The 21,559-nt window shown below is 35.7% G+C and overlaps 1 protein-coding gene across 5 annotated transcripts in view; it reads right to left on the bottom strand.

Annotated features, from left to right (window-relative positions):
- Positions 1-21,559, bottom strand: part of HOOK3 (hook microtubule tethering protein 3) — an 85,934-nt gene that overhangs the window by 41,499 nt on the left and 22,876 nt on the right. For 4 of the 5 annotated variants that reach the window (XM_071424663.1, XM_071424666.1, XM_071424665.1 and 1 more), the window contains exons 3-7: positions 21,065-21,137; positions 12,862-12,912; positions 9,731-9,863; positions 7,621-7,688; positions 741-803 (exon numbers count right to left, since the gene is read on the bottom strand). In XM_071424663.1, the coding sequence (XP_071280764.1) occupies positions 741-803; positions 7,621-7,688; positions 9,731-9,863; positions 12,862-12,912; positions 21,065-21,137 (388 nt within the window). Of the gene's footprint in view, positions 1-740; positions 804-7,620; positions 7,689-9,730; positions 9,864-12,861; positions 12,913-15,120; positions 15,217-21,064; positions 21,138-21,559 lie in introns of those variants that run through there. The other variant, XM_071424668.1, reaches the window with a different exon arrangement.

The following is a 21,559-nucleotide window of genomic DNA, read 5'->3' as shown; positions in this document are numbered from 1 at the left end:
GTACAGATACATATGTACTATTATATATGATGAAGTTTAAATGAGCTTTCTCAAACAGCATCATCATACCTTGCATTTGCAAGTTAATTTCTTATGGGCCTGTTTAAATACAAAGAACTAATTTAATCTGCAAGAATTTACATTTTTCTGCAAAGAAAGCATAATGGATGAATACAATGAGCACCACTGTACTATTCTTCTTCTCACTTAGAAAAAAATCTGAGGAAGGAGGGCAGTGTTAGCATGAGGATAAGCTCGTAAAAAAATTTTGCTTTGTAAATTTTTTAAATATATCTGACCAGGAATGATTGTATTTGAAAATTTCTATTTTGCAGCAGTTCCAGGATTCCCCTAGAAGCAGTTGTTTTGCTGTCTTTTTTTTTTTTTAACTGACCTTGGAAATAGGAACTCAGATAAAAACATTTATTCAAATAGTACATCTTTTTTATCTTTCTTTCTTTCTTTCTCCATGCCTAAAGAGTTGTACCAATCTGCAGTTTTGTAGTATTATGTCATACAGCTAGACTGGTTTCTCAAATCAACTTTTTTATATCCTTTAAATACACAATAGAATCAAACTCAATTTACAAAGCTAAAGGACTTGAAATACTGAGATTTAATTTTTCGCTTCTTATTTTACTTTTCCATAACACCCTTTAATGATTAAAGAAAAAAGATGCAGTTATTATGGCCACTGACATGCTATGATCAAAAGAAAAGGAACATCTAAGAGTAGATACCTGCCGATCAAGGTCAAGGTAAGCATCATTTCCAACAGAGACTGGAGACTCTTTACTCATCAACTGCAATTAGATTACACTGGATTAGAAAAAGCAAAGATTTACTTTTATATTAAAACCTATGTTTCAATGAAATACCAAGCTGATTTTTACTTTTGGAAGCTTTAATGTGAATTAATTTGAAAGTTTTTAACTTCATTTTTATATATGACATATTCAGAAACAAGAACAAGGAAAAAAACTTCATAATTTGTAATATTTAGAGTGCTATAAAAGAAACCTTACATTACCTCTTTTTCTTTTGACAATGCACATTCTTTGTCTATGATAAGCCTACAGAACATCCCACTAAAGATTTTATTGCAGTGGCATTGGAATGATAGTAGATATCAACACACCACACAAGACCTGGCTTTAATTTTTCTCTGCTAGTGAGTGGCTTTTACATGTGTCCATTACCTGGATATTAACATCAATTAATTTATTTATTTCACTTAACTCCAGGACATATTTATCTCAACTACTACTGCAAAACAAAGGTGACAAAAATTCTGTCCTGGAGCTGCCTGTAATTTTCAACGTTAAAAAGTAATTCAGTAGAGTGCATTCCTGAAATGAGTATTACAATTCCTTGTGTACTACTTCAGTGCAGGAATAGCTGATAGTGGTTTTGGCCTAGATTATTAAAGAAACCAAAGTAACAAAACAAAACAAAAAACAACCCCAGCCAAACCTTCAATACAAACCCTCAAATTAGTCCTACAAAACTGACTGATGTACTGATCAAAATGAAGAAAAAAGCTGTTTTCTTATAGTAACCTAACAATCAGCTGCACCAGTTGGTAAAAGTGAAATCAAACCTAGCAAAAGTTGTAGCTCAGCAACCTCTTCCCACACAGATCAAGTAAACATAATAAAGTAATGTTCTTACTAAAAGTTGTAAGAAAAAAACAGGAACAGTCTTGCAAATGAGAAATACACTGTAGCTAATTCAAAAGGCATCATTACAGAATGGCACTGATGGTTTCTGCCCAAAAGCATAATGTTCTAAGAGCTCTCCAATGACGCGATTCATGAAAGTTACAATTAAAAGGCCCTATCCGTACCAAAATCAGGACAAGTTTTCTTCCCTGGAATCTCTTGTCTAGCCTGGTAACTCTCTCCAGAGACAGTACTTCCTTTATTCCTTCTAGAAATCAGTGCTTTTGCACTATTTTCCTTAGCAAGATTTTTTGGGATACACAGAGCCTTCACTTCTCAATCCTGTCTATTATGAAAAATCTGTTTGACATTTACATCATTCAAATCATACACTCACATTTCTCTCACTATCCCCATTTCCTTAACTAGGATTTAGCTGCATTATTTAGATTAATTTATCTCTCCTCAGCAGTCCTCCTCACACCTTGACAACATTTGCCAAATTTCTTCCATTTTCTTCTACATCTTTACAATGACAAACTACTCCATGAAGAAGCATTACATCAAGCCTGCACTCTGCAACAATAATTACAAAGTCCCTAGCCTCAGAGCTGTCCCCTGAAAAATGAAGTCTTGTCTTTTTCATTACCATATATAATGGCATTACAAACTTATCTTCAATTTAGGAGCCTATTTTCTAAGTTGATTATCATTTAAACAAAACCTCCCAATCCCTCCCTGCTTCTGTGATGTTCATGCACATTTTGAATACTGGATTTCACCAGCTTTTCCAGCTGACTAACAGGGATATCCCATATTAGCCAAATACTGAACTCCTCTCATTATTTTATATTCCATAATGCTGTTCACAAACACACTTTGGACTCACACACATACAAATAAGTTCTGCCTGCAAAGTCAGCACTTTCCAACAGGCAGGTCTCATGCTGCATGCAGCCTGCAAGGGTGTACAACAACATGTCCCTAACAGCCACCACCCCTTTCTGGCCCTAACACAACTTCCTCTTTGAAAAACCAGCTCAACAGGCCTGTGCAAGACTTAGAGTAGACGGAATACAAGTGACCACACAACCCACTAGAGGCCACTGTGGTGTCACTGCTTTCTGGGACTTGCCATAAGGCAGGCCATGGCTAATAATATAATCCCTATTTTCTTCAACGAGTTTTCCCAAAACATCCTGTCCTTGAGAATCCTTAGCAAAAATGTCCAGAAAAGAGGTCATTATCTGGAGTAGGATTAGGTACTGGAGATATATATTCTGGGTGTACCATGAATGCACATTACAGGTGCGAATTTCACTCCATGAGGTACATTAAGAATGTGATGAGGAAAAGTGAATGAGGCACCAAGGGCAAAAGCCACAGATACATGTGCAGATGTATCTCACATAACTCAGTGCAATAGAAAGCACCTTGCAATTAGATGGTCTGTGGTATGTATAGTGGAAAAGCTAAAGACAAAATTTAAGGGATCATTTTTTGTCCAGTACCACAATCAGACAAAGATAACTCAAAAGGAACACAGGAATCCAACTTATCATCAGTTAACAATAAAACAACTGTAAGAAGTGGAATGTAAAGGCAGAACTATCATGGCAAAGGAGTGCTTTCATCTTTTCCCTACACACCTCCCCACATACCGTAAATATGTAAATGGTTTATGCAAGAAAATGTCTTGACCATGCTCTGCTTCAAGATTCCTGTACACAACTTCTCCCCACTGAGAAGTAAAAGCTTTACCATAAATAGAACAGCTAATAGAGCACACAACTCCACTCACCTACCCAAACTCCTCTCTCTTTCAGATTTTTTGAAAATTTCAAGAAAACTTTTACTGAATGCAATGTTTTAAGATTTCATACAGATAGGCCAGCTTTCATACAGATATCAACTTGAAACACATTACACCTTCCACCCACCTAACAAATGCAAGAGGCTCGCCTAATTTTCCCTATTCTTGACTTTGTTTCTGGTCAATCAGCATTCTCTGGTATTACTGAAATTTAGAGTCGCAAAATGCTCATTTAATCAGTTACCTGCTCAATAGAACATCAGCTTTTTCTGCATTATTTATTACTAATCTTACAATACTTTTAATAATTTTGAAAGCAAATTTCCATACTGTTTTCTTCTATATATTTCCTTCATTTAAAAGCTCAGTCAGAAAAAATTCATGAAAAGCTGATGTCATTTCAGAGCTTCACATGGAACCTGCAAGCATGATACTAGAGTACATGGTCTTGAGAGGTAATACTTTTGAGTTTAGAGGAGCAAACTTTATCTCACTTGTATTTCAAATCAGTCAAGAGAATAAAAACCAGGAGGAAGTGTCCTTCTTATTTTCCCTTCACATCTGTAAGTTTTATTCAGGACCAGACTACAAAAATAAAGGTTTACATCCACAATTTTGCAGCACTGGAACTGGCTTTCATTTCCAAATATATCATTTAGTGTAAATATAGTATAGTCACCTATTTTCACACATAACTTTAATGGAGGATGATGTGCAGATATTATAAAAAGGGAAGCATTAAAAATGTGCTTGCAAATTCAAGCTATTGCATTATGTCTCTACAGGAGAAAGAAAATCCTGCTTAAGAGCTTCCCAGAGTAAAATAAAGTAGCAACTAGCATTTGCAGTCTTGCTCTTTTTCTGGTTTATTTTGCATAGTGGTTAGTATGGATTTTAAATGGTGCAAATTACCTGCAACATGACAATTCTTACAGTTATTTGTGTAGTTTTATAAGAAGCAGCTGTCATTCCCTGTTAATCCTTTACATCTATATTTTTTCATGCTCAAAGCTTCGGTATAATATCTTATATAATACCTGTAGGTCTTCTAATCCTATATTATGAAAACCTTCACTTTTTAACTGCTTTCACTGTAAAATATGAACAAGCTGTGTTGTCATGGAGACATGAAGATTAGGGAAAGGGTAGAACTATCACAAAACCTGCATGCATGAATAACATGAATTATGAAAGCTTTTTTCCCCCCCACACATGATTTTGCAAACACAGTTGCTCTATTTAGTTGATGATTTTAAAATCCAAAACACTTTCTTTATCTGAAATGCTTTTTCTACAGTTAATAATACTGTATAAGCTCACTTAAGTGTCCACAAAGCAATGTCAAAACCTAGCTTCTGTACTCACGTTCTTTTTCTTTCTTAGAACATCTTTATGTTAGTTTTTAAGAGTCATGGCTATGTTTGACACTGTATATCCTTTAAAGCAGCTGGACTTTCTTCTTCCTCCAGTTGATACCCAGTCTACCTCCAGTCTATCTGTTGATAGACCCAATAAAATACTTTTATATCATTTCCTAACTATTCAAAAAATAATTTTACTTCAGACAAGATAATCTTTAAACAGCTAGGAAAAAATAGAGGAGGGAAAAACAGCACAAAACCAAAAAGTAGAAGTAACACCATTGGTGTTATCCTGAACAGTATGCACCTTTTCCTACTCCCCCCTTGGCAAGTTTTGACGCTACTCTTGACACTATTCTGACTCTCAACTTGACCTGCTAAGTGATCAAATTTAGAGATGTTCTAAACAGCAAGGCAAACAATTTGTTTACTTATTACTACCTTCATCAATAATGAACTTGGCTACTCCAGGAAGAGACTTGGAAAAAATGACAGAAGGGGAAGGGAGAAAGGGAAATATATAATAGGCAAAATAATTTCTCTAAAAAATACTTTGGGCCTTTAAAAAATCTGAAAATAAAGAAATAAAAAACCCCTGTTATATTACACATAGGAATATATTCAGTCTTGTATTTTGTGCACAAGTTGCATTTCGATATCTACATCTACAGATTAGCACCTCAGATTCTAAGCAGTGATAACACACCAGACCAAATTGACTACACTGAAAAACTAACAGAAAACTTGTTTTACTGTGCCTTGTGCAATACTTTGATGAGTAAAACGATTTATGATAACCCAAGAAGCATCAAAAAAATTTGTACGTGCTCAGCTGAAACAGAAAAATTAATTACATAATACATCAGTAAAGCCTAGAGAGATCTTCTGACATACCAAATTTTGAAGAGTACCCACAATGTCAAATGCTTTAAAATGTTTGGATTAGATGATATACCAACTTTTCAGATATTCATATATAGCTAATTTCTTACATATTGCTTTTTCTAAGTCACTTGAATTCTAGGAGCTGCTATGAGTCTAAGAAATAGAAAAACCTCCTTACAAAATCCCATGAAGTCTCGCCCCTTTAAACTCTTCCTGTACCAATCTGTGCTGGCTATGATCTAACTCCCAGAATAACCTTCTCCATAATTTTGCCAGGCACTGAAGTGAGACAGACCTGTAACTTACAGCATTTTTCTTCTTTCTCTTCTTGAAAACTGGAATAATATTTGCTAGCTACCAGCTGACTGGGACCTCTCCAAACTCCAAGCCCATTGAAAAATAACAGAGAGAGGCCTTGCTCTCCAAGTACCTCAAAGTCTGAGACACTTTCTCACCTCTTCATTAAGCACTTGGAATTTGGTCCTGAAATGCCTTAGATTTCTAAGCTTGCAAAGTAGCATTAAAATCACTCAGAACTGTGTCAGTAGCTGCATACTAAAATTTTTGATTCACTACATTTTAAAAATCTGTTCCAGAAGAACATACCCTTACCCTGTGATGACTTCCTACTTCTCCTCATCATGTCAGCAAAAGGGCACACACACTGAACAAGTTTACTCATTAAGCGTTGAGAACTGTGGGCTGCTTCAATGGGCTATTTTATTAAATAATGGAGACTTCTATAAAAATTTAATAGATTTTCAACATAAAGAAGGAAGATAAAAGAAGTTTTTTCCATTTCAAGATGGTGCAGAAGACAGTGATGCTGCAATTTGGGTTTAATAAAAACACTAGAAAAACCCACCAGAATACTGTATATTACATTTACAAAACTTACAAAAAAGTAAAATACACCAAACTCCAGCAAACTGGTGCTTGGCAGCACTGACTAGAAGATGATTTAGATAACAATTCTTTTGATGCTCATTTCCAAAGTCTTCTCGGTTGTGTTACAGCCAGCAGTCTGCACACAGACAACTGAATGTATGACTGCATGGATACAGCACTGGTCAAAGTGATGACTGTGGAGAGATTTCCTTGTAGGCTCACTGATATTTCTTTCTCTATTCAGACATTACAGAGATGACAAATTGCTCTAAAGCTCAATGTGGAATTGAGTTTCTCTTCTTCTGGTTCAGAAGAAATGGGATTACTAGTGGTTTCCTGCCTTCCCTAGCTAGTGGCCTGCCCTAGCTAGTGGCCTGCAGTAAACATCTACAGACTGTTAGGCATTTCTATTATAAAGACTTCTTGTAAGTCACAGAGGGACTTCAGTGGCTAACACCGGGGTTTTAATTTACCACAGAAGAGCACATCTACAAAATGGACTGCAGTACACTCACTGACTTGTAAAAACATACCAGCCTATTATTATTCATATATGTTCATCTTACATATCATTACCAAAGTCATAACACTACAGCTGACAAAACAATACTAATAACCCAATTCTCTTTCTTTTCATCTGTCTAATAAATTAAAAAAAAAAAAAGTTTATGAAATTTTGACAAAATTCTACAGTAATTGCTTATCCACAGAAAATCAATCTAGTACACTTCAGGATTCACAGGGTGGGAAAAGAAAAGGAAAGGGAACCCAGTATCAAAAATATCTAGAAGTTTCAGTCTTCTAGATTTAAAGAAAAGTGGGACATTCAACCAGAATTCTTTGACATAAAGCAAGATTTTCCTAAGGAAAAATAAGAAATTTTTCACTGTTAAAAGGCAAAATCCATGCCCTTTATTTTCTTTACTTTCAACTAAGTTTTTCCTAAATGGGAAAAAGCATACTACTGTAAAATAAGACTGAACTTTCACACACTGTGGGCATCCCAGCATACCTCCTGAATGGCTGTCATGACAACATGTTGAACTGATTCTTCCATCATCATTATGGTCTGGATGTACTCTGAAAATAAAAGCATTCTGAAATGTCAATGTTGAAACTCAACTCATAGAAGGTAAGATCAGAAGCTGCATCCTTCCTACAAAATGACTAGATGCCATGGATGATACTGAAATGTATAAGCACCAGTCAAGTTCCACTCCAACAAATTCAACAAGATTTTATCACAAGCCTGTTCAGATACAAATCCAGGCTTATTTGAACTCTACAACAATAAAAAAGTACATGATTACCTTTTTTCCTCCCCTGGCATCTCACACTTCTGAAATAACTACTTTTATCCTTTTCTCACTTTGTTCCCAAACTGTTCAGGCTCTTGAAGTACATGATCTATGCATAGGTTGTCCTTTTCTGTAAGTGTAACAGTAACAACTTGCCTTCCTACAGCATCCTCATTTTAAAGCATTTTCATGTTCATTTTTGGTGTCTGTTCTTATTTCTCTAGTACATCACAAATTAAGTCCCCTCCACTTTTTAAGTTCTCAGCTCTGTGTACATGTGAGCTACGCAAGAAGTACCTTGTAAGATGATACAGTAACCAGAAGAACAAATTCTGACATTTAGACTAGCTCAAGGAGTAAATGACTTGCCCAGTATAATACAGTTTCTAGTCAAACATCATCTCCTTTATTCTTTTAATGATGCGATTAAGAGAAAGACACTGGGGATAAAGTCACCTTCAAATGGGTAATTTGCTCACACTGAATTTGCTCAAAGTACAGATTGTTCTGGTATTTCAAATCTGCATTTTTAATGCCCAGACTGAAAGAGTTAAGGGGACACAAGATCAAGATATGCTTGCCACTTGAAAATGAAAAATAGTCACCAAAAGGAAGATAATTTTATATAAAACAGAGATGACAGGAGGTTTAATAAACCAGACTTATTTATGCATTTGTGGAAGAACGCTACTCCTATTTTGATTAATAGGAGACAACCTCCTGGTTAAGAGAACAGAAGTAATTTCACAAGGAGAAACTAAAGTGATTTAGTCACCTAGGACAACTGAAAAAGGGAAACTAGCTGTAAAGGTAAGATGCACCAAGCATGGGGAAGACAACAGGCCTAAAATCCTGGCAGCCATCAAACACAAAATGAGCTATAACTGTCACACAATTACAGTAAAAAAGCCTTATTTTCCAACACATGACTATGTTTCCTGTTTAAAGTATTTAGAATAAATGTTTGCATTTGCCATTACATTACCTTCATCTGGCTTGAATGAAGTGTAATTTAAAGTAACTCGGTAACAATCTACAGCCTACACCTAAGGCAAGTTTAGAACATGAGATGTAGCACACTTTAACAAACATCTCCATTGTTCATCACATCCTCTGTGGCACCCTCAAGAAAGATGAATAGGTCTCTACTGTATTTGTGCAAGTCTGAATTACAGTCAGTGCCACTTGGGCAGAGAGACAGAAGTCTCCTTCAGGGACTGCTAAAGTGGGATTCAATTGTCTGGCAATTGGCCTGAAGTGACTTTTTGGATGACCTTATTGTGCTCCATCTTCAGCTGTTGCCCAAAAAGGCATAGTTGCCAGCATTACTTGTTCCTATTTGCAAACCCCATAGACACATCTTAGAAACTACAGAAAACCAGTTCACACCAGACATTTCATCAGACCAAGCACCAATAATACTGATGGCTTTTGGCCATGTAGTAAAATAATGCCTGGAATGCATCTCTGCAATCAATAGTTATGCTGAATAATGCAATATCACATTTTTCCATTCTTGACTATCCTGATCTACCTCATAAATGGTTAAAAGGTGTACCCAAGAATTTTTTTTCTTTGTAGACTGATTTTTCAACTTAGCAAACCAAAACTGAAAATATGTATCTTGGAAGTAAATTCAATTCCAGTCTGAGTCTCCAAAAGCAGTGAAGCTTACACCAAAAAACAGTCACTATCTGTACAACAAAAAAAGTCATCATTATTATTTAAAAAAAGAAACTGTTTCGGACAGAAACCCAAGAAATATAATTTTTCTCCTTAATAGTTGCACAATAACCAAGAAAACATGTTTCCAAAATGTATTACCTTGCTTCTGTTCACAATTCACAGCACATCCCAAAATAAGTTGAAGCATTCTCCCAAGCTCTGCAGCATCAGCATGTTCTCCAATCAGGTTAACATCAGGAAGGGTGAAGTCATTTATCTGTTGCCCTAGAATCTGCACAAAGACAAGGTACATACATGGCTGTATCGCTCCACATATACAAATCAATTTATTTCATATGAAGATGATTCATAATCAACAACAGCAATTCATTCTTACTTTACTGTAGTTTTGAATACACCTTCAAAACAAACCAAATTGCTTAACATAACATCTCACTATAAAATTATACTGTTTGATACAATATTTGGGAAAAGATAAAACAATATTTGGGAAAAGATAAACATGACTGTCTCAACTCACAAGCAACTACTAGATAAACACTTAGCAAGATTCTTTATTAAAGGATTAGATGTTGAAACATTAAATGTTTCACCTATACAATACATATATCTAACACTAACAGGAGACAAATACAAGATAGCAAAAAACTCAGATCACTAGACCTCACACTTCTAGTAAATTTAAGGATATCTGGCAAGTCATACAGCTAAGAAAGCTGCTCCATGGAAGAGAATCTGAGGTAGTAGTACAATGATATGTAATTAAACAGCCCACATGCAGAAAGAAAGAAAAAACCCTGCAAAACAAAAGCCCGTGTGACTCGCTATTAGTGTTATCTGATTTATCATTAAAGATCATTATGGATTAGTGATTGGCAGTAGAAGGAACTAGACTATTCTGCTAAATTGCTCTTTACTGAACAGAGGGTTGAAAATATGAATATGAAATTTGGAATTAAACACATCACTGACACATTAATTGCAGATAAAAAGAAACTGTAACTTCTTAAACAGGGTGCAATAAGGAAACAATGACTATATAGAGGGAATCAGTCATGTGTTTGCTGCATGCTCTTTTTTTGTGCAATACCCAAGAAAAACAGAAATCAGGTTAAGGCACTTATAAAAAACATAGCACACAAGAGGAATACAAAAAAATAAGCTATTGTAAAGTTTAGTAGTGTTGGGTTTTGTTGAAGTGTTGCGGTTTTTTTCTGATTATGTACAGTTTGTTTTGTGTTGTGGAACAGTAGGATTTTTAAGCAGTTTTCTCAAAGAATTAACACTACTAAAAATCTCCGCATGCTTTAAAGGACACAGATTCACTCTTATTGGAAAAGACTTTCTTTAGGTCAAAAGAATTCTGTCAATACATCAATCACAATGGAAAATGTTACCACCATACACAGAATTAACAGAAATTAACAGAAATTTTCTGCATTAACAGAAAATACGTGTTTTGATTCTGGTATGCATTTATATATTGATCTCTAGTTCCTGAATTTCTTTCAAATGCAATGCTGGGTTTAAGTTAACAACACTACAGTGACTTCACAGTCACTGACAACAGAACTCCTGTTGAGGAAAGCTGAAGGGAACAGGTAAATTGGCAAGCACTAGGAAGAAGCCAAGGATGTGAAGGTGTGAACAGAGTTTGAAATAAAAAAGAGAAAAAAAATAATTTAAAGAAAAAGAACCAAAAATATCCATCAAAAGCCCCGAAAGAAATATGAAAATGAAGGATAGACCCTATAATAACTATCTTGAGATGAAAAAGAGCATTTAACCCATTGTCAAAAGACAAAAGATTTATACATTTACAAAAAAAATTAAAAGTTGTAGTTCCAGAGCAGCAGAGGCTTGAAGCAAGATTAACTGAGCCAGAACAAAGCATGAAAGCTACAGTCAGTTACTCAGGCTTCTTGTCCTTCTATACTTTAAGTGACAATGACCGCAAATGTAGCAGTTTGACTGACTGTTCTTCTGAATGCAATAAAAATTTCTGAATTTTTGAGGGTGAACAGTATTAGTATTATACACATTTTTCAAGTGCTTTTAACTACATCAGGTAAAATGCATATACATATCTATATTTTTGTAGTGGGGGAGGGAATAATGTTGAGGAAAACATAAGCAGAATTCATTAGTAGAATCCAGATTACCCCTACTATCAGCTCCAGCATTGCCTCAGCAGGAAAAATATCAACCTAAACCAAAATCCAGTGAGATTTATAAACATGCATTACCTTTACAGAAATTAATCAGCTTGAATCCGCTCAGAACTTGCCTAATAGTAAAGTTTTGACACCAGACACTTGATCATCATACATACTAATCAACCAAAAAGAAGCTTGCATCACTTTGTCTTAGTAATAATAATTTTCCATAACAAAAACCTGATCTGTTTCTTTTTAGTATTCCCAGTCATGACCAGCTTGCTTAATAATCACTTTTCAACATTTATTTAAACATGGATACCTAATCATTTACTGAAGACAACCTCCTAAGACTTAAATTTTTCTTTCTTGAAGTACTTAAATTTATTAACTTAAATTTATTTTCTTGAAGTACATCAAGTTATTAACAAATAACCTAATCTCTGTAGTATTTATGAGAAGACAGTATTTTGAAACAAGCAATGTCTAGGAACATGCATATTATGGATTTTTTGCTGCCACCTGTACGGATCAATTTGTCTCAAACATCACTGAAAGCATATTTCAGCTGAAGATTCACCACTGAAAGAAAAAATATTGTCTCCTCTGGAGTAATTAAGTGCTGAGTTTGCTCAAAATAAGAGAGAAGGACAAAGACTGAGTCCAGTACACCTGAATTAAAATATTTAATTAAAATCTTAATGTAGGGAGGGGCTAGAAATGCTCTTCCTTCACTCTCCTCAAGAGAAAAATAAGGAAAAGAGCAGACTTCAGCTGCAGAGAAGGAAGGAAAAAAACATCAGACTCAGGTACATTAAAGTACATCAGACACAAAGTCCATCATCAGAACATAGTCAGTAAAGCCGTCTATTCTTCACATGAAAAAATTTGCATATCAGGCTTCACTGGTACTCCCGAGTATTCAATAAAGTAGGTGAGAAGGTTTAAAGAAGGCCAAGACTAGGGAACAGGCCATGAATCACTATATATGCCAAAAGGCTTGCAAGAAAACATCAGAACTTAACTTGCAGAAAACAATTTATCTTCCACAGGTTAACTAAAATACATAATTCAAAAGGCAAGCAGATGAAGATTAGTTCAAATGGTTCTTACCTCATGGTTGTAATCCAGTATTCCTTTTAAAATTTTCTTCAGGTTGCTTACCTATTTGACAAGAAAGAGGAAATACAATAAATACAGGGAGTATTTTACAGAGAAATGATCATAAAGTGGGCAATCACGGAAGAATCACACAAAAGAAGGATATAATTACATCAATTTATGCACAGTTAAATTTAGAATCATGAAAGTTATGCAAGAGGCCCTTATGACCAGACTTCCAGATGTGATTACAAATCTTTATGAATTCAAAGAACCCATTTAAATTTATGAAAAATGTAACATTGTCTTGGATAGGCTTTATATCAGATCGTATGGCATGAATGTTTTTATATACTCATTTATCTTAGGATTATCTTTACATCCAGAAGTTGAAACATTATTTCCCTCCTTTCTTCTCTTGAAGTATCCTAGTAATCTACTTTCTGCAGAGATAAACCTCTTCTTTCAAACCAAAACCAGCTACTGCTCAATATCATCCTTTATTCTCAACCCATATAAGTTCAATTTGTTGGTCTTATCCTCTTAGCTCTTTTATTTTTGTTCTTGTCAGTCTCTGTCCCTCCTCCCAGTTTTTACAAATGACTGTCTGCCTTAAAGTATCTGGCAAAATTTACATTTCTCCAAGATGACTTCACTGCTATACAAAGGTAGCTTCTGTTCACTCGAATAACCAATGGCATCAGTTAAGTACCTCCTGCTCTACAGAATGGGTGTCACATTCCTCTAGTACTGTGTATTGCCCCCTTTCCAGCAAAAATCCATTTGCATCAAGTCTCTGGAAACAGTGTATTTAAAATTATAAAAATGCCCGTGGGTCTCTCAGCTCAAATTCAGAGAAAAAATAAGGAATCTTTGCTGAAAGTAACTGCTAGAGACTATCAAAAATTACTGTTCAAGTATTTAGGAAATTTAGATAATAGAAGCAGCACACTGTTTCCTGGGACAGAGAAGAGGCTGAGGGAGCTGGGGTTGTTTAGCTTGGAGAAAAGGAGGCTCAGGGGTGACCTTATTACTCTATACAACTCCCTGAAAGGAGGCTGTAGCCAGGTGGGGGTCAGCCTCTTCTCCCAAGTAACAAGAGATGGGACAAGAGGAAAAGGCTTCAAGTTTTGCCAGGAAGAGTATCAGGAAACATCTCTTTATCAGAAAGGGTTATCAAGCATTGTAACAGACTACCCAGGACATGACTGAGCCACCATCCTTGTGGTGTGCAAAGAGCTGTGTAGATGTGGTACACTGGGACATTACTTATTGGTGGACTTGGCAGTTTATGGTTGGATTCTGTGATCTTAAGGATCTTTACCAACCTCAATGATTGTATGACTGAAGTTTAAACAGAATCTGCAAAGACTAAAACTGATATAAACAGGATTCACAAAGTTCTCTCACTGACAGCAGCAGTCACAGCAGCAAACTGTGGAACTGCAATGAAGGGAGAGCAAAACCTCTCAAGTTTTAATTGCCTTTGAAGCCCACCACAAATTTTATATTCTTGACTGCATTCCAGAAATATCCAGTTAGGAGACTCTGTCCACTGACAGAAATTATTTACCTTTCAAACGACCTGATGGCTGTTAAGAAACATGATACTGAAATTCAGGGACAAACACAACACTTCAATATGGTCTACAAACAAAATGAGGTGATGAAAGTAAATTCCAGAATCAAAAAAGAAACAGGATATACACACGAGAAGATTTTTTGCCAAGAAAACCAAAATGATAACAATCTGACTACCTGACTCCTATTAATCTACTCTCTTTTGGAAAGAAATGCCAGAAGTTGATTCCTTATTAAGATATAGGAACATTCTGTCTGAATAATCACTGAATTTTAAGACATACAAGAAACAAAAACTCATTTGGACCTGAAAAGTGACACATCAAATACCTTGACAACCTAGAACAAGAACTGGAGATGCTACATTATAGCATGTATATGAGAACATTTATTGTCACTCCCAAAATGGCGTAACAGGCAGTTTACACCTTCTACACCAAAGCACATACTTTTCCTGTACTATTACACACAACATGGTTCTGTAAGAGCTGCAACTATTTCCTAGGTGTCAGCAACCAAGACCACCACTCAAAGGCAATGCATAATCATAACTGAAGTCTGCAACAGATTTAAGAATTTAAAGAAATTAAGAAATTTTACTTTTATATCAAATAATCACAAAGAATACTGCATTGATTGGAATATTATTTTCAAACTTGATTAACTAAAATCTTCTGGTTTATAATTTACCTGAGTCTGCTGCAGAAAGAGCCACGGAAACGCAAGGGCCATGTTGCAGAATTTAAGTCCAGTTTACCGATGAGAACATTTGTGAGGAACCTTGAACTTGAACATAATCCCAAAAAATTGAGAAACCAAATGGAAACCTGTGAAATACTTCTTTCCCCCTCTCCTTGTAAACATTTTTGAATTAAAATTCCTTAAACACAAAGAGCCACCTTCCTCTATGTAACTTTCATAGTGCTTGGAGTTGAGATACTGAAACAAAGTCAATATTGATCAAAATTCATCATGAAAAAAAGCTTATAGGGCAGAATCCTTGAAACAAGAGAACAGCACATAAACTGAAAGAAATCTTTGCCATCCTATTTCACCCCACTGTAAATCAACAGTACCAGGGTAGCTTGCTTTTAAGAATTAACTGTACCATCTTTGTATTTGGCTCACAATCAGACAATTGTGAGGTTAAAGCAGCTTCTTTATAGACTTCTTTTAAGACTAAGACTGACTTAACCATGATCTTCAGTATTACTCAGACAGCTCTCAATTTTTTTCTAACTTGCTTGCAGTCAATAAACTTAGATGGTTTTACTGCCCCTGGCAGAGAGAGGATCATCACAGGGAAACTACCACTAATATTTTGTACTTGGAAATTGAACTGAGTAGTTCCAGCAACATTTATGACGTCCAAGCAGATGAAACGAAGACCTCAAGCAGCTAAATGAAAACCAACAATAGCCTAAGAAAGTGTTAAAAGAAAATCAATTAGATCAGAATTCTAAGTCACAGAAGTGACAGTTGTTCAGAATTACTTTTCACTTTCTTAAGCACATAGGAAAACCTAACTGTAGTTAACAATGACCATTAAATTACATAATGTCAGACCACAACAGGCAGAATTGCCAATACAGATTATGACTATAAAGTATTAAACCATTGTTCAGATGTCAGCCCATGACCACATGGGAAGCCTATTTGCTTGCATCAGCAACCTGAGTTCTTGCTTTTCCATAAAAATATACATGCTACCCTCCCAACACCTTTAACATTCATTCCCTGCAGCCATACTTCTGCTGGAAAAGATGTGAAGTTTACAGGGGTAAAAAAAGTGACAACTATGCTTTATTTCACCTAGAAATTTGTTGTTTTGTTTCACCTCAGAAATCTGTTGCATCTAATTCACAATAGATGGATCAATAAGTATTTCTAGACAAACCTCTATCCATTTTCCATCTCTTTACCATCTGAGAATATTGATGAAACCTCAATATTCTCAGTCTTTTGAACACCTAAATTTCACTAATACCCACACCAGAGCTGTGTAGGTGTTCCCTACGTTAAAATATCATTACCCTCCCTGCTAGCAGCCAGCTTGGCTTAGTATAGCACCACATGTGCTCAGTATGACACTGACCATTATGACACAGCATTAACTTGATAAACTGACTGGTATGAAAGCACAGATCATGTGATCTGCCAACACCATAAGACTTAATGGTTGCTTGGTTTTTCTCCTGTTTTTCTTTTATTCTCACTTGTCATATAAAATCTTTTATTAATTACAACTTGTTTACTGTTTCCAATCTCAGGTTTATAAGAGCAGTCTGTCTAGATTTCTCTCTTTACTAACATAGTTGAGTAACAAAGGGAAAGGTCAGTGACGTGGGCAATAAAAAATGCCCTTAAGCTTGTGATTGTTGACAAAAAGAGAGCAACAATGGGTTATCTAACTTCCTGTTTTTTCCCCAACATTATGGCAGCCAGTCTCCACTTTTGCATTACCCTTATATCACATGTATGACTGAAACCCTGTTTGTGCTGGAGGCTCTGTGTAAATTGGCTTTTCTTTTTTTAATTTCAAATCTTGAATAACCTCTGGAAACGTTGCTAGCACACACTTTCAAGTGGTTTGGGAATTCTTAACCAATAAGCTTTGGATATCTCATTATGGTACATTTTTATCCATTTGCAGTTAACAGGTGGGGTGGGGGATAAGTAGGTGGGCAGGGGGCACGTGGCGCTGTGTGTGTGCACACACCAAGAAGGAGAGGGAGCACCTGCACTCACTGTTTGTACCCCTCTCACAGGCATATGGTTTTTGAGTTAAACTGCTTTTTGCAGCAATGTCTCTCATCACTGATGAGAGGTGTAACCCAGAGAAAGACTAGGTAGTGAAGGTTCACAAGACTAACACAGCTTGCTACTATAAACACTAATAAAACTGTACTTCAAATTGATGCTGTCTGAATGCCAAAATGAAAAGTTCAGAAGAAAATCAAACTGAACAATGTGTTTCCTTTCCTTCCTAAGCTTTCCACACTGAATGAAAAAGGATAGGAAGGAAAGGGGGACTTTTATGCCATCCCTCAAAGAGCCAACAGTTTATTCTGTAATTGCCCAAAACTGATGTACATGAATAAATCAGTAATTTTTTTCTTGATTAGGGAATTTTATCCCTGAAAAATTTTGGCAATCAAATTATTTTCTAAGCTGCTTTTCATTTTCAGTATAGGTTTTATGTTCCAGATGTCATCTTCCTCAGCCATGAAACACTATGTTGTACACAATTTAAATCTGAACTACATAGAAGTGTTCATTGTACATGAGGAAATAGTTAATGGCTTTGCTTTTTTATTTTTGTAAACCAGCATAAAATTGCAAAGGCAGCAGTGAAAAATCTTTTTGTTGCCCAAGGGAAAACACAAACTACTGTGTATATTGATGTATGCTATGAGCATGAAATTTTAACTCTGAAGAAATAACATTTCTCTATTAAATACAGTAGACAAAGATATGGTTAACTCTAAGAACCATAATGCTTGCTGAATGGTTTCTATTTTGTAAGCTCCCCAAGTTTTAGCATTTGCCTTTTTCCCTCCCGTGCACTGCTCAATTTCTCAAGTCTGGCAACTTGCCCTGTAACCAAGAATTTAAAAACATCCCTGTGGTTTTGTTTAAATGGTATAGCAACAGCAAAAACATTGCAGTTATCAGAAAGCAAAACACTAAAAAAACCAAACTAACCAAACCCATGCATCTCCCTCCTGCCCCCTCCCAAAAAAAAAATCTCAGCCTTATGTTCTTGTTTCTTCTCCAAAGAGGACAACACACAATTCAAAATTAACAATCACATCACTCATTACCTTCTCCCTTGTTCTCAGGTAACAAGCAACAGGACAAGAAGAAACTGTCTCAAGTGGCATCAGGTAAGTTTTAGGTAAATGTTAGGTAAAAGATTTTCACAGAAAGTGTTGTAGAGCATTGGAACAGACTGCCTAGCAAAATAATAGTCATTGCCCATGGAAGTGTTAAAAAAATGTGCAGATATGACACTTGGTGACATAATGGGTTGCGGTGAACACAGTGGTGGTGCTAGATTGATAGCTGGACTCAATCTTAAAGGTGTTTCCCAAACTTAACAACTCTATGATTCTATCATTTTCTGAGTACTTCCATGAACAGTGGTTAGGCGGGCTGTACAAGACCTACACTAATCTCTACCAGCCCCCACTGCTTCACAAAACTTCCTACACATTACATTTATATTGTCTTTCTGTATTTCCCCTACTAGACCAGCTCCTTTACGTGGTTCACGATACCAAGAGTTTGTACAAGTGGTGACTGTTACACCAGATGGTTCTGATAGCATCAGAGACAATGAGCGACCATGTTTAGCAACAAGAAAATAATGTAGCTCATTACCACAACACACGAGATAATTCAATTATCACTTCTCATGGCACTTCTTAAAGTACAAAGGGAAAGCTATACTCTAGAGTCATGCAACTATAATGCCCATATCTTAAATCCAGTAATGAATATATTTCTAAAAGAAGGCTCTAGTGAGGTAGGGGTCAGTCTCTTCTCCCAGTAAGGAAGGGACAGGACAAGAGGAAATGGCCCATGGGGAGTTAAAATTGGGTATTATGAAAAATTTCTTCACCAAAGGCATTGTCAAGCATTGGAAAAGGTTGCCCAGGGAAGTAGCTGAGTTACTATCCCTGAAGGCATTTAAAAGAAGAGTAAATGTGGAGCTTAGCACATGGTTTAGTGTGGACCTGGTAGAGTTAACTTGATCTTAAGTCTTTTCCAAGCTGAACAATTCTATTAATAGAAATGCACAGATTGAAGTGTTCCTACAAGCCAGACTTTAAATGAAGGACTGGATGATAGACATTTGGAAAACTAGACTACTAATAATGTTTACTCACATATAAAGAACAGTTGGCAAGGTATAAGATTACTTCCAGATTAAAAAACAAGAGTTAAAGTATCACACATGTGCCTTTTAGAATCTTCATGAAAAGGGAAGTGGTCTTTAAAAATGTATACAAAAAGCTGAATTATATGTATTTCTTAAACAAAACAAAAAAATCAGTCTTTAGTTCTTCTTTACATGGACACTTGAAAAACAAGATGGAATGACATCAGCAAGAAACTGAAATTTGACCTGATGCTTTGTCAACCTAAGTCACATAAGGAAGTTACTAGATTGCTCAGGTTTTTTTTTCTTTTTCACACCTGCTAAGCTTTTACATCTGCCAAATTAGTGCAAGACATAAAAATAAAATATTTATTCTTCAAACTCCATATGATAGTTATAGAAGCTGCTGCTCCACATTCAATCAGCTGAAATGCTACTATAACCAACAGTTCTCAGTTTGTTATCCTCCACATTTAACAGCCAAGATTTCAATATTCCTTTGGGGAAAAACCCAAAAAATATTTTTCAGAAAAGTAAGACCTTGTATCTAGCTGTTCACTTGCAATTCCATACAATTTTTTGAGAAGTTAATTTATATTAAGTGCTCTACATTCAGCAGATGCCAAAGGAGTCCTAAATGTTTTTTAGGGATGATGTCTCTTATTCATCAGTCACTCAATATAGCCTCATCAATGTACCCTCACTTTTTGCTGGCAGCCTTAGTAGACAAAACACTCTAAAACATTCCAGACTTCACACAGCTGGTCAGACAGCAGAAACTATGCTGATACATGTTTCCTGGCCAAGTAAAGACATAAACAGCAGTGGTGTGCTCCATCTTTGTCTCAGGCAGCATTCTGTCTCTGAGTGTCCCTGCAATTCAGGAAGTGATGTAGAGAAGCCTGGAAGTACTAAAGCATTTCACAGTTTTAGTCCTTCCCCAGATGCTCAGAATGAGTTTTGGTGGCTGGAACAAAATGGTTTTACAGGAAACAAAAACTAACAGTAAATTCTAAACTATTTTTCTTCCCCCAAATCAGTCAGGCTGAAAATGGAAATTTAAAAAAAGCACATTGATCATTCGCTGAAGAAAACCAGTCAAAAACTACACTAACATCTGCATGTGAGACTGTGTTCTTCAGATTCTAAAGCAAAATATTCCTCATTCATAGTTCTTGCAAATTCCGTTTCCTTCAGGTTTGCAGAGAAGTGCTAGAATGCCAAGTGATACAAACAACCCAGCAAACAGACTGTGATTAAAAGTCATGCTGAGTAGAAACACAGAAAAAACATGACTTCCTCTCTTAAAACTCAGTAGCTCTGCAGAGCTGACAAAGTAAAAGGAAGCAACATGTTGCCTTCTTTCTTTAAATATATTGCTTTTTATGTTCCTATTTTTATGCAGTTGCTTCTCCAAAATGCTGCTTTTTTAAAAGCCGCTTTCACACTGTACATTAAAAAAAAAATCTCTCATTCAATATTTGAAAAACAAGAGGTAATTAATGTATAACATTTACTTTAATATTTTCCTTTTAGTCATTAAAACCTGTTCACAAGTTCAAAACGTCTTTGCTAAAACTGTGCAGGACAATACAATATTAAAAAAAGTAAGTGTAATTAAAATGGTCTAAAATTCAAAATGCTATCTATAAAGCAAGATCCTAATCCAGAAATGTGAGAATATTTAGACACAATATTGTATTAAGTACTGAAATACAGACTCACGGACAAGCAAAGTAAGTCAAATACCTTTAGCCTCCAATTATCTCCCACTTCTGTTTTGATTCTGTTCAGCCAATTTTCATCAAAATAAGCTGGATCTCTGAAAAATAAAAAGTGCATTTATTAAAAACACATTATAGAAATTTTGAGTACACATTCATCATTAGGCTCCCATCTCAGGTTTGAGTTAATTTAAATGACTACCTCTTGCATCTGACACATGGCCTGAATATAGTAGTTCAGAATCCTGTTACTACTCACTTTTCCAAGAACTTTCACCCTTTTGACAGCACAGGTTCATCTGTGTGCCATAAGGAGCTTATGCTTTTGAGGAAGCATCTTTGTATTTTGAATGCATTTTCCCTCCGTAAGTCCTACCTCTTAATTTCTTGTCTGGTGTTGCAGCAATATTTACTTGCATTTCATAAAATTATTAAAAATTATTATTTTTCCACACATTATGGATCCCTACCATTGCACACTGCTTACAACTATTCAGCTGCTAAAATAAAAACCTGAAAC

This window comes from Agelaius tricolor, unplaced genomic scaffold (genome assembly GCF_023055355.1).
Source record: "Agelaius tricolor isolate 1412-34295 unplaced genomic scaffold, bAgeTri1.0.p SCAF_4, whole genome shotgun sequence".
Classification (NCBI taxonomy): domain Eukaryota; kingdom Metazoa; phylum Chordata; class Aves; order Passeriformes; family Icteridae; genus Agelaius; species Agelaius tricolor.
Note: the sequence above shows the minus strand (reverse complement) of the source record. Positions and strands in the feature narration are given on the sequence as shown.